Source organism: Typha latifolia, unplaced genomic scaffold, assembly GCF_019914945.1.
Source record: "Typha latifolia isolate L0001 unplaced genomic scaffold, TyphaL0001v2 contig_65, whole genome shotgun sequence".
In the NCBI taxonomy this organism is placed as follows: domain Eukaryota; kingdom Viridiplantae; phylum Streptophyta; class Magnoliopsida; order Poales; family Typhaceae; genus Typha; species Typha latifolia.
This window is the reverse complement of record NW_027330510.1, coordinates 1-12,485: the sequence shown is the minus strand read 5'-3', so window position 1 is coordinate 12,485 and position 12,485 is coordinate 1. Positions and strand designations below refer to the sequence as shown.

General features: G+C 39.2%; 3 protein-coding genes across 4 annotated transcripts; all 3 read right to left on the bottom strand.

Moving 5' to 3' along the window:
• Positions 1 to 1,018: 1,018 nt before the first annotated feature.
• LOC140802669 (trihelix transcription factor ENAP1-like) lies at positions 1,019 to 3,414 on the bottom strand. The gene is made up of 2 exons (XM_073158221.1): positions 2,336 to 3,414; positions 1,019 to 1,338 (listed from the first exon to the last, which is right to left on the bottom strand). Exon 1 carries the CDS (start codon positions 3,264 to 3,266, stop codon positions 2,352 to 2,354), a length of 915 nt encoding a protein of 304 aa, XP_073014322.1. The 5' UTR covers positions 3,267 to 3,414; the 3' UTR covers positions 1,019 to 1,338; positions 2,336 to 2,351.
• A 624-nt stretch (positions 3,415 to 4,038) lies between these two features.
• Positions 4,039 to 7,655, bottom strand: LOC140802668 (polyadenylate-binding protein 2-like). The gene is made up of 6 exons (XM_073158219.1): positions 7,302 to 7,655; positions 7,098 to 7,206; positions 6,373 to 6,443; positions 5,118 to 5,309; positions 4,917 to 5,038; positions 4,039 to 4,386 (listed from the first exon to the last, which is right to left on the bottom strand). Exons 1-6 carry the CDS (start codon positions 7,428 to 7,430, stop codon positions 4,338 to 4,340), a joined length of 672 nt encoding a protein of 223 aa, XP_073014320.1. The 5' UTR covers positions 7,431 to 7,655; the 3' UTR covers positions 4,039 to 4,337.
• Positions 7,656 to 7,966: 311 nt separating this feature from the next.
• Positions 7,967 to 11,653, bottom strand: LOC140802667 (uncharacterized). Of its 2 annotated transcripts, none has more exons than XM_073158217.1 (5): positions 11,148 to 11,653; positions 10,399 to 10,497; positions 9,561 to 9,605; positions 9,140 to 9,277; positions 7,967 to 8,558 (listed from the first exon to the last, which is right to left on the bottom strand). In XM_073158217.1, the coding sequence occupies exons 1-5, from the start codon at positions 11,535 to 11,537 to the stop codon at positions 8,193 to 8,195; spliced, it is 1,038 nt and encodes a 345-aa protein (XP_073014318.1). In that variant the 5' UTR covers positions 11,538 to 11,653; the 3' UTR covers positions 7,967 to 8,192. The 2 variants fall into 2 exon arrangements, with proteins under 2 accessions (XP_073014318.1, XP_073014319.1); XM_073158218.1 differs by having other exon boundaries at positions 9,140 to 9,232; positions 11,148 to 11,641.
• Positions 11,654 to 12,485: the final 832 nt, after the last annotated feature.

Sequence of the window (12,485 nt, the reverse complement as noted above, 5' to 3'; positions counted from 1 at the left end):
CAAATTAAAGTTTGGCAGCTCTTTCTTCAGTCATGAATAACTACATCTTCTCATTGCTAAAAACCAAGCAAGTTGTGATGGAAAAAAGGAAAAAAAAAGAAAAGACAGTGAGAAGCTCCAAGAAACATGTTTGCACTTGAAAACATACTCGAGGGAAATAGGCCTTTTGTATAATCTTCCTCTCTTTGGAAGCTTGTAATATTTTCTTGCATTTCATATCCTTCCCTCTTTTATTTTATTTTTCCCTTCTTTTGTCCATTCCTTCTCCCCCTTGTGTGCTCTTCAAATTTGATTCCATCAGTGAAGTATGCAGGCTTTCTTTTCATCAACAAAAGATTAGGCCTTCTCTATTAGAGTAAACTAATCTTTTCTTCCTTTCTATCCCCAGTTAGCATGAAAGTTTCAAGAATACTTGTCCATATAAAGACTATATAACCAGGTAATTGTTCCTCATAAAGATAAGGAATAATTGCCAGTGCATTTTATTAGATGAAAGTTCTTCATCTGAGCTAGCATCTAGGGATGAGATAACATTTATACAAAGAGGTGAGATACGCCAGAAGTCTCAGCTTCATAACTGAGACGTTGGCTCAAGAATGATTTTGCTGAAGCGCCCATGGGTGCAAGGATTTTGCACCCTCTTTGTGATCCGGTATTGAAGGAAAACAGGTTAATCAATTGAATATACAGAAACGACTGAAAAGAGACTTGCCCGACATGAATTTTAGTATCTCAGACATCCCAGCTAATCTGAAATTACAACCATAGTTGTTAAATATAATATCATGCTTATGACATCATACGAAGTTCTCATAATATGCTTGCGACCATGACATAGGAGAGAACTGCAAATAACACTTAGATTCCACTTCAAGGCTAAAGTAGATGAACTGCATTTAGATCTTTGAGGACAGAGATAAATCCTCCAATTTTGTTTGATGATAAAACCGTCTGCACTAAGGCCACATGCAGAGGTCCCTATGAGTTACTATACACAAAGTTTAACACAGTACATTCCTTTTGTGTATCCTCCATTAATCTGGATCTCACAAGTCACAACTAGCATGTTTTAGCATGCATTTACAAGAACTATATAAACACAGTAAGTTTGTTTCTCAGAACTTCTTGCAAGGTTCTGACAGTATGGCTGTAACCATAAGAGACATGAGGAGAGAGTTGCAATAACACATAGATGTCATCTGTGTCTCAGATGACCTCTTATGATCTTATCTCCAGACTAAAGCAGCTGAACTGTTTTTTGGCCTTCATGGACAGAGCTAATTCCTCCAGTTTTATTTCAGTGACAAACTCTTCATACTATGGCCATATATAGATGCCCTACAAATTACCATATGAACAAAGTAAGTTTCTCTCTTATGCCTCTTGTACTATGGAACCCTTCTAATGAACAGTACCAGACTTTCTAGAGATTCTAGACTACATTCCATGTATAAGAGGAGTTCCTGTAAATTTCTTATTTGTACCAAAAAGATCACAACATAAGTTTGCAACCTAAGGATCATCAAAACTCCTTAAAGAGTATCATATTTTCATACACGTTTGACAAGGCAGCCTTGTGCTGCTGCCTGCAAATGCATTTCATGATGTGCATGTGTAAGTACCAGGAATTGGAGAGTATACATGCATACATAAATTTAAAAAATAGTGTATACAAATACCTATACAGAGGCATACATAAAATTCAAAAAGAAGAGAATTTGAGTGTTCAAATTTCAAAGAAGAAGATTCAACAAGTGTGCAAATTACAGAGTAAGGTAAAATATATAATCTAGGAGTTTAAAATTTTCAGAAGGGTTTGTCTACTTCACAAGTTTTCAACCAAAAAAGATAAGGTCTATTAGACTGATGACCAAGAAAGAACCACGGGACCAACAATCATTAGCAGGCGGATTTGATGTGTAAAACAAGATATCAATAGTTACCAGAATTCTACAAAGGCTTCAGCTACCTGACGAGCCTCTTGCAAATTGCAAACTAATGGGAAATGTAGACTATCTATGAAAGAGTTATAATAGTGGATAAAAGTATAAAACCAGGAACCATACTGTATAAATAAATTCACTGAACAACAGTCTTAACCATAAGGACTTCACTGAGCAGAAAGAAAGGAGCCTTCTTAGATAAGTTTAGACTTTACAGAGGAAGGATAAAAAGGGGCAAGTTCAAATATGAACGCTTGCTAAGATAACAAAAACGAACACTAAACAATCCCTATAAGCTCTACAAAGAGGTGAAAGCATGAAAGCATTTAAAAAGTCAAATTTCAAACTACCATAAAATTTGACATAATCATTCCATGCCAAAGGCTTATTACCGTCCCACATTTCTTCTCAATTCTCCGGTAACACTTTCGTCCTCTTCTTCCCCCTCAAGACCCCCTTCACAAAAGTATCGACAATCCGCCTCTGTGACTCAAGAATCATCTCCGTTCTCTTAATTTCCATCTCCATCCGCACCTTCTCCATCTCCCTCGTCATTTCCATCTTCATCTGCTCCACCCTCATAAAGCCATCCCCGAGCATGCTCACTGCCGTTGCCACCGCCCCAAACGCGGCGTCTTCCTCCTCCCCCAAAGAGGCAGAATCCCTCTCCAACTTCCTCCTCTTCTCCAGCCTCCGTCGCATCTCCTCTACCGCAGGTCTCGCGAACCGGTTAAGGCTAGGGTTCTTGGAGCGGGAGGCCTTGGGGATGGTGAAGCGGAGGGCGGAACCAGCGCCGTTGGACATGAGGCGGTGGAGGCTACGCGTGTTGTTGTCGTCATCGTCGGAGGAATCGGAGGAGGAAGGGGGAGGAGGGTGAGATCGTGGAGCAGGAGAAGGGGAGGGACCGGCGAGATCCATGGCGGCGAGCTTGGGGAAGAAGGGCCAAGAAGAAGAAGGGGGGGAGGTGGGATCGCGAGAAAGAGAGCGGTTGCGCTCGGCGCGGAAGCGCTTCCGGAGCTTCTCGACCTTGTGGCGGCACTGAACGGCAGTCTTGGGGGAAGAAGAGGAAGAGTATACAGCAGCGGCGATGGCGTCGGCGACTTCTTGCCAGTCGGCGGCGCGGAGGTTCCCGCGGCGGAGGGAGAGCCACTTGCGGCGGTAGGCGTCGATAAGGGCTACGGTTTCCTCATGACTCCAGCACGGCGGCGGGAGACGGCGCGACGAGCCGGAGGCCGGCGGTGCCGCCGATGCCGGAGGGATGGGAGGGGCTGGTGGAGAGGGAGGGGAAGGAGAGTCCTTTAGGGAAGTTTTGGGGGAAGACATGAGGGAGAGGTGAGGCTAGGGTTTGGTGGAAGAAGAGGAGGAGGAGGAGGAGGAGGTGGTGGTGGGGAGAGGAGAGAGGAGGTTAAAGGATTGCATTAATAATGTGATTTGGGGGGGGGTTTGTTGGGTAGTGGGATCGGGGCACCGCAAAGAGTGAGGCTGGTTACGGTGCGGCGCACGTTAACGGCGTGGGGAGTGGGCCGCGCCACGGTTGGGTGAGGAGAGCGGTGTCTTAACCGCGGCTGAGTGGCAAGTCATGGGATGGGAGCCGGAGAAGGTGGAAAGTTTTAATTGGAGTTGTTTTTGTAGATAACACCCTGACTTACTGTCAAATTTTTTAAAAGTATCCAATTGGAAGAGTAACTTAGCTGGTCCAAGTTGGATAAATTTTCCTGCTGCAATTTTAGAGGCTAGTCATAGCACGTGTTTGTAATATTGGACAACTATATCATACTAGTCCCTACTGTTTGGTGTTTTGTTGATTTTTATATCAGAATCAAACATAGTGGCATTTTAATAGTTCACAGAATGATTATGATTATATCTTATTATCTTTTGAAGAATCTATAGAGACGGCGCAAGGTTCATGTAACTACAACTTTTGATAAATTTACTGCTACCAGATATATTAAAGATTTTGCAGTGTTATTCACTATGATACTAGGCTGGAAGTATGCTTATAAATAACAGGTGAGGATTTCCTCAAATCAAACGAGTAACCCTCAAGAAAACCTTATTTTTTATACACCTTCGCAATCGAAACTAATGCACATGTAAAACCAGAACATTCATTTACCACAGAATAGATTACAAGATTTCCATTTACCGTGAGACATTGAAGGCGAAGAGAAAATGATGGTTCTACGTGTTAATTTTAAAACTAACAACTCATACAAGAATCCATGGCTCTTTGATACAATTGGCCATAAATTAAACGATAATACAAGTTCTGAGGAAAATAGTTGACTATATTAAAAATACAGAACATAAGAAAGTTTTACCCCTGATCGTGTGCCACCCAAGTGAATGTTTTCAAGAGTAAGCACAGAGGTAAAACAATATCTTAAATTCTCAGTAGTATGGCCTGTAGCGCATGGGCCTCCTAAACCGTGGAGCCTTCCTGTAGAAACATGGAACATTAGATATCAAACCATGAAAGTTTCAACATGATGAGTGATGAAATATGAACAATCTTGCAAGCAACTGTCAAAGTCATTATACAAGTCAAGAGAACAGCACACTAGATTTTTTTTGCAGAGAAGGTGACGAAACATGATATCATCACCAGCATTCTCCCCAGGCTTGGCACATTTAGTGGTTGATGATGAAGCGTGACGAGAGTTTGGAAATGAAGTTTAATTTATGATCATATGCAAGAAAGCTTTAATCAAGGGAAACTAGTGCCATAAATGAAATGATGGTAGAGTGATATCTTTGTTATGTATAGCTCAATCATCAATTACACATTTTTATATGTGAATACAAAGAAGACAAGGAATACTAATGTATTCAACTTTATATTGAGGTTCTTTATAAGGAGCACATAAACTCAGTGATACAGGCAGCAGTAGAAAACTTTTAAAATTTATAAAAAAACAGGAAAAGAGAACATAGAAGTGTTGAAAAATATGTCGAAGCTCATATCCATACCCAAAAGGCGAATAGAAAGGGGATGGCATGTAAGGCCTACGCGATCGAAATGCTCCATATAGACTAGGCCGCCGTCCCCTGTACTGTTTCATTCCCGGAACGTTGGTTCTTTTAGCAGACACCTGATGGCATTAAGATCGCATTCAGATATGCAAGGTTTAGATGCATAAGATTCTATGCTTTAGGACATAGACTACGAACCTTCAACTGACGACCGTGCAACTCCGATTCATTTAATAGAAGAGCATTCTGAACTGCATCCACTTCAACAAACTCCACGTATGCAAATCCCTTGGGTTGACCAAATTTATCAGTTAAAATTGTAACCCTGTTTACAGTCCCACAGGATTGAAAATGCTGCTGTACTTCCTCAGGGGTGCAAGCGTAGTCAACCTGAAGGAACATTTACCTCAAAGTCTAAATTTTGCATAGCTACTAAAATGTTTACAACAAAAGGTAAACAGAAAGATGAATATCGTAAAGGCAGATGGAGAGAGGTGAGAAAATTAATTTGGTTATCATTCTTAAATGAACTTAATTGAGTCAAGAAAGTTTGCATTTGGTAGCGATACTGCTATAAAATGCAGCCAGTGGACTGCATATGCAGCCATATAGGTGTTTTTAGTCCCTATGTTGCCGTGCATAGGATTAACCCCCCATGTATGACTTATTAGAGCCATAGCCAGCTATTACTTTTTAACTGCAACCATTGATAGAAGGACATAATAGTCCTTGCATGAATAGAAGTTTCTGTCTTCTATACTTCTCTTTATGAATTTTTCTTTCTTTCTTGTGATTTCAAACTTGTTTAGTTACGTGCACTATGATTACTTCGATAATTTGCTTGTGCGATTTCCTTAGATTTCTTTGGTACTACTACGATTTCCTTAGTTTTCCTTATCTTACTTACCTCCAAGTTATCTTATGTATTCTTTCCTTTGCAATCCATATATAAGGGACTGCTACAATGAATATAAGTTATCCAATATTGAGAATATTGGCGAGGAGAAAGGGATCCCCAAAAGCATCTCATAGGAGGTTAGGGTTCCTCCAAAAAACCAAGTTTATTTACTGTAGTCATCATAGAATTCCCTTGCAATTCCCATGCTTTTTTCTACTCACCTGTGATCCATAGCTCTCTAACTAGATCCATGACCAATGCTCTTATATCTGTTAAGTACTATTAAATATCAAAGACATATTTACCCACATACATTTGCACTCTGCTTATGAGCTATGCAATCCCTTGACTGCCTGCAAACTGCAGCCTCATTCTAGAACATTGGATAGCAGTCCCAATATTTTCTTATCATTTTCCATTGGAGCATGAAATGGGTTGGTTTAGTTGCCAAAGTTGCTTATATATTTAAACAAAAAGATTTTTTCAATAGCGTGATTTAAAATCTGAATGAATTCTTTCAAGAGAGAGGAAAGATAAAGGACAAGATAACCTCACATTACCAACATAAATTGAGCGAGAATCCACTTCCTCCTTTTCAGCTAGGGTAGCAGCAGCAGTTGAAGAGTCTTGGTACATGATTCAAAGGAACAGAGAAAAAAGAATATTGGAACTTCAAAGATGCATAATGAAAATCATTTGGAAAGATTCAAGACAACCACTTGGGTGAAATGCAAAAAAGAGACATTTAGCAGTAGTGAAGAAAACTGAGAAGAACTCTTACATTTGCAATTAAAAGTTTTGCTGTTCCAGGTAGCAACTAAAACTGAAATGTAGTTATGGTTCTTTTGAAAAAGATTTAAGTGTAAAACTTGAGACTAACAAGCTCCTAGATCTACTGAACCTAAAAATTAACTCCTTTTTCTTTCCCAAATGATATTTTAATGCAAGAGATTTACGCCAACAGGAATTAGCACTCAATTAGATGAACACTAACCGTGTTAGAGAAGATAACAAACACAAAACAAAATTAAATAAATAAAAGTGAAACCGATTTAGAGAAGCACGGGATGAATAAAAGAGTCTCTCCAGTAGTCGGCTGGAAGAGAGCTCCAATTAACAAACAACATAGACCTCTCCCACTACCGCTACTTGATAAAAGTAGCCGCTCCAAGATAAATCCACAACAAATCAACTTACAGCAAGAAAGAGAACACCTACTAAGATATCTAACAGTACAAAAAGTCGCTACATCACGAACCCTAGAAAACGAAACCAAGTACCTTGGGCGGCAGAAGAACCCATCTCCTTCTCCACCTTGGCCTGCATCTCTCGGAGGGCTCCTGCCTCCTCCTCGATCTCCTTAAGCCGTTTCTTCATCTCCTCGATGTCCTGAGCCCCAAATCTCGAACACAGCATCAGAAAAAGAAAAAAGAAACCCTAGATAGGAGAAGAAAAAGCAAAGGAGAGGGAAGAGAGAAAGAGACCTCGGGTTTGGAATCGGGGTCCTCGTCGGCGGCGGGGTTGGCAATCTCGTAGTCAGCATCCATGTCGGCATCGTCGGGGATGTCGGCGCCGTAATACTCGTGCTCCGGCTGCTGGTCCTGCGGATCCATCGTCTCCGATTTGGTTCTCGAAATTGGGCAAAAATTTGGGGCAGAAATTGGCAGATTCAGCTGTCGATATATATCTATATGAATTGTTGGGTGAAGGGTAATTTTGGTATTAAGGAATTCTTGTGAAGGTGGGAGAAAGTAGTAGTAATACGAACTAGTAACAGAGTTAAAGCTACCTGTGTCTCTACATCTAAGTGCACATAAATTTATTCCTTATGCAATTAGAAATTTATTAGAGCACAAAATTGAGTGCATATATTTTCTATAATTAATATCTATTTTATTATAATAAAATACATACTGTTTATATATGGGGTGTCTACTAAAATTTATTATTATAAATTAAACTACTAAATGCAATTAAATTTCAATAACCTCAATTTTATAGGATTATGTATGAGAAAAAGAACACACGCTAAAGATGACACTAAACAAATTCTCTGTACCATTGTTGATTAATGCTCATTACTTTCTTAATGTACTTAGAGATGTGCAAATTGATACTTAGAAAATGGAGAAACAAAGATGTAGGACAATTCACACAAATGAAGCTTTTATGCAAATTGCATTCTTTCTCCCTTTCTTCAAATAAAATTCCGCCGGTAATAACACTCTCTAAGTTACATCGTTGTACATCTCCTTCCTTTTACACTGATTTTTGTATATCAACAATATTAGATACTGCCTCTGGCAAAGTATAAAAAGAGAACTATGGGCAACCAATAAAATCTCTAGTACATCACCAACGCCAAGATTAAGCATCTAAGACTTGGTTGCGGCGGTGCTTGTATTTGTTTTGCGGATGTTTGTTATCCGCTTTAACCTAAAATGGATAGGGTTTTCCAGCAGCAACACATTAACATTACCCCAGACATCGGATTTGGTTGGAAGGCTTGCTATTTTCTCGGCAATCTCCAGGTCTTCCAGCAGAAGAGAACCGAAGACTGTGTAAGCTTTTCTCCACTCAGAGTGATCTGCTAAACTGATGAAGAATTCTGGGCCCGAACCGACCCATGCAATGGATCCTCTCTTTATTGTTGGGCATGCCTCGACAGGTATCTTCTTAAATGGTGTTCCATCAGCTTCAAGTGTTCCTTGAAGAAGTGCATAAGGAGAGCCAAAAGGAGCCTACACAGTTGAAACAAGGAACATAAATGAGAAGATTGAAGAAATATTCGAACTCTATGGTTATTAAATACTAGGACATTGTTAAAACTATTGAATCAGGTTGTAAGGCTTAAATTTTGTTTTCCTGTAGGCATAATGGATCATATTTCTGCCGGTTGGATATAGTTAGTTCATGGCTAAAGCTTTATGATTTCCTTCCCATGATGAATGCTAATTTAGACAAGTTTCTAGACCGGCTTAATAGAGCAGCTAGGTTTTCTAATTCCCATGACGAAGACAAGCTTTCTCATTTCTTGGAGCATGGATGATATACTCTTCTCCGCAACACATCAGAGGTTAAGATATGATCACAGATCTATCTGTACGAGTTTGCACTATTTTAAATGAGTCAAGTAACGATACTAAATTTCACAGGATGACCATCATATCATTTGAATCTTCTTGCATAGCCATATTAAAAGGTGTGTACTTAATGTTGTGAAGTAAGACCTTTCATAGAAGCATGTCAATGTCAAGGAGACCTCCATCCTCAAAATTCAGATATACTTATGTATTAAGACTAGAGAGAAACTGTAACTTACATTTGGAATGTGGGAGCCTTCAGGATCCCAGAAAGGCCCTCGACCTTCGGCACGATAAATTTGGCAACCGGCACAATGACGGGAACTCAACAGCTCCGTAATATAAGCCACAGAATGTGGTGCACAATCAGGAAGAAGCTAAGTTGAAAACAAAAGGACAAAGAAAAGAGAGTTTAAAAAAAAAGATACTATCAGAAAACCTAGATGAACAAACTATAAGTATCAGATGAACCTACACATACGAAAAAAATTATCAGTAAGGTTAGAGCCACTTGATATACAGTAAAATTAAATGGAATTATCAAAAGGTAAATTTTCATTATGCATGATAAAAAGGAAAAGAAGGGAGGAGAAGAGAGAGAGAGATAGAAGAAAGCAGGAAAGCATTTAAATGGCTTGTATTGTCTCCTTAAAAACCTACTTTTATACGAAGAGTTCCGTAACTTGTTTCCAGCCCAACAATGCCCTACATGAGAAAAAAAAGACATGAAAAAGAAGGTTACTTTTGACGAAGTGATGTTCTAAGAAATTGCATCAAGTAATTCTAGAAAATGACATATTATCATATGCACAATGGCATTTAACTACCAGATGAAACTGACTGTTTTTTGTGAGGTCTGCGGGATGACCCTTGTTGGTGTATCATCCATTCCTTCCTAGTTTTTATTCCATTAAAGGATATTTTGCATGATAGCATCTTACAAAAATCAAAATCTACTCAGATCAGGTTTATGTTCAGCACTTGGAACTGCAGAACCCTTAAGGTAACAAAAAGAGATGAGAGAGTGAGAGACAAAGGACCAGCAGTGATCACCAATGATCAAAGGTAGTCATACTTTTTGGTTCTCCTATTTTCTGTCAGACTTCTTAGTTCCACCTCCTTTTCCCTTTTCCGTCCTTTTATTTAGCTCCTTTCTTGCATATTAAGCTTTTAATTCTTGTGATTCTCCATATACTTTGGAGCGAGTAGAGTTCTTTATCATAAGAATTTAATAAACAGTTGCTGGACTAGTAGAGGAAGTGATAGAAGAGCTTGTATATTCGCAAAACATATTATCTGACGACATATAAATTACAGTTTTACATGAGAAAATTGATTATCCACTGACATGTTATCAGTCAATTAACATCTGAATTTGAGTCCTACCAACACATTGTATAGTGCAAGTAATAGGGATTATCAAAAAAATCAAGATAAAAAGGGTAACATAAATCTCTGCATGTTGCTATTAGTAGGCAAAGGTAAAGTTCCAACTTACATCTACTACTCCAAAATTGCGTCCAGATGTCCACATAACATTTTCCCCAGATCCAGCAAGAGCAGGGAATAGGACATCCTTCTGTTTCTTCAACCAGCACTGTTACAAAAATAAAAAATAAAAACAATTCAGATGCTAATTAATAGCAATGTAAGCTACATTATAGTATACAACATGAACTCCATCTTAATATTTTGGAGGTGACTGGAATCATGCAGACATATTTTCAAGTGCAACTAGAGGCACAAAAATCCATTCAGCATGAAGGTGAATATTGTTGTCATGAAGAATTTTCATGCAGAGAGTTCATAATGTAATGAAGTAGATAAATTTGACTTTAATGAAATACACCTCAACTTTTCATACTCTCACTGATACACTTCAACTGTGCGATTTATCACATCAAGACTACTATTTTCTTGGAGGAAATAAAGATGATGGTTCTCAATGAATAGTAAGCATTTAGTTCATTAGGATATATAAGGTCAAAAGGAAGGACAGAAATATACATCAAACTTCTTCCTTTTTATCACCATTCACCACTTTAATTATCAATCAGATGTGTCCAACTGAGTAACAGTCATATCAAGAGAGCACAACACCGATTGTAGAGAAAAATACGTGAATCGAACAGTAATAAAAAAAAATCACCAACAATTCCGCCGAAAAGATCAAGTTTTTGCAATCTTCCACGATAACTAGATCATCTGTCATTCAAAATGTCAAATTTCGAGGAGGAAAACACTGACCTCTCCAAATTTCTCCCCGCACCGCTCCCGATCCCCGCAAAACACCCAAGAATCGCAAAGGCACGGCCCATCCTTCTCCTTGCACATCGCCTTGCACGCCTCGCAGCATTCCTTCGGCGAATTAACCCGGTGATTCGTGCCCCACTTCACCGCATCACCCCACAACTCCAAATGCTCCAATCCCCTGCAACAATTCGCCTCCGACTCCGACTCCGTATCCGATGTCAACCTCGAACCCATGGCCGAGAAAGAGGGATCTCCACTCGAGCGGCGAGCGGTCACAGAGAAGACCATGTAGGCGAGGGAACAGGAGAGGAAGATCACGAAGAGGAGAATCCAGAAGGATCTTCGGCTCCCATTGCTTCCTGGATCGATTAGCCTCCTACCCATTCAATGAAATCGAATAATATTTGTAGATTTAATGGTATAAAGGGCGATAAAGGTGATGGTTTTCTTGGCTTCGTCTCTCTCTCTCTCTCTGTTCTGAAACTTCTGAGGTTGACTACAGAGTTATGAGAAATGGCAAGTAGTTCAGAAGATGAGGGATGCAGGAATTTCCTGCAGTCGGGATTCCCATCCTATCAATATATGCCACGTTCAGGAATGTGGTAAATTTCTGTAGTTGGGATTGCAGACAATCGGTTCCCTGGATGGGCACTCAAGACTATGATCCCTTTACCTCCTACCTTAAGGAACAAGTAATGAATGCTTTATTACATCCTTCCTCCTGAGTAATTGCAGTGCTCCATACTGCAAACATTTCTTCATGTTTTATGAGTTTTTTTGGTAGATAACTACCAAAATTTTAGCCTTGTCTAGCTCATAACAAAATATAATTATATCACTAAAATATACCCATAAAAGAATTTTTTTTGTTATACATGTGTAGCACTATGTTATTTAAAATATCACATCATTTGTCAAGCAATGTAATTACATTCCAATGTAAGTTGCTTCTAATAATAGTATATTGATGTCCTAAATAAGGACAAGAATACCACAATTTAAAACTCTTTAATGAGGGGAAATTGCCACAGATGGCATAGCAAGTGAAACTTCATATACATAACTGAAATATAGAACTTTCATCACAGAATTATGGACATCCACAGTTTTCCAACACACCGCAATGTCTATCACAACACAAATCTTGAATCCTTATTGGCATACTATTGCTTCATTCACTATAATGCAGCGCAAATTATTGTTAAATAGCTTCAAGGAGATCGCCACTGCTATCAGCCTCAGTATCTTCGAGATCATCAGCATCCACCAAACCCGAGGCAGACTGATCGACTGCCTTAGAACCTTCGGCCAGTTTCTTTGCCTCTTGTATGA

Excerpts from the sequence above, each read along its gene's own strand:
- LOC140802669 (XM_073158221.1), bottom strand. The coding sequence starts at position 3,266 with ATGTCTTCCCCCAAAACTTCCCTAAAGGACTCTCCTTCCCCTCCCTCT.
- LOC140802668 (XM_073158219.1), bottom strand. The coding sequence starts at position 7,430 with ATGGATCCGCAGGACCAGCAGCCGGAGCACGAGTATTACGGCGCCGAC. Across the intron at positions 7,207-7,301 it reads ACCCCGATTCCAAACCCGAG|GACATCGAGGAGATGAAGAA; the intron begins GTCTCTTTCTCT and ends TTTGGGGCTCAG. Across the intron at positions 5,039-5,117 it reads TGCACGGTCGTCAGTTGAAG|GTGTCTGCTAAAAGAACCAA; the intron begins GTTCGTAGTCTA and ends TAATGCCATCAG.
- LOC140802667 (XM_073158217.1), bottom strand. The coding sequence starts at position 11,537 with ATGGGTAGGAGGCTAATCGATCCAGGAAGCAATGGGAGCCGAAGATCC. Across the intron at positions 10,498-11,147 it reads GCGGGGAGAAATTTGGAGAG|TGCTGGTTGAAGAAACAGAA; the intron begins GTCAGTGTTTTC and ends TTTTTGTAACAG. Across the intron at positions 9,606-10,398 it reads GCAATTTTGGAGTAGTAGAT|GGCATTGTTGGGCTGGAAAC; the intron begins GTAAGTTGGAAC and ends TTTCTCATGTAG.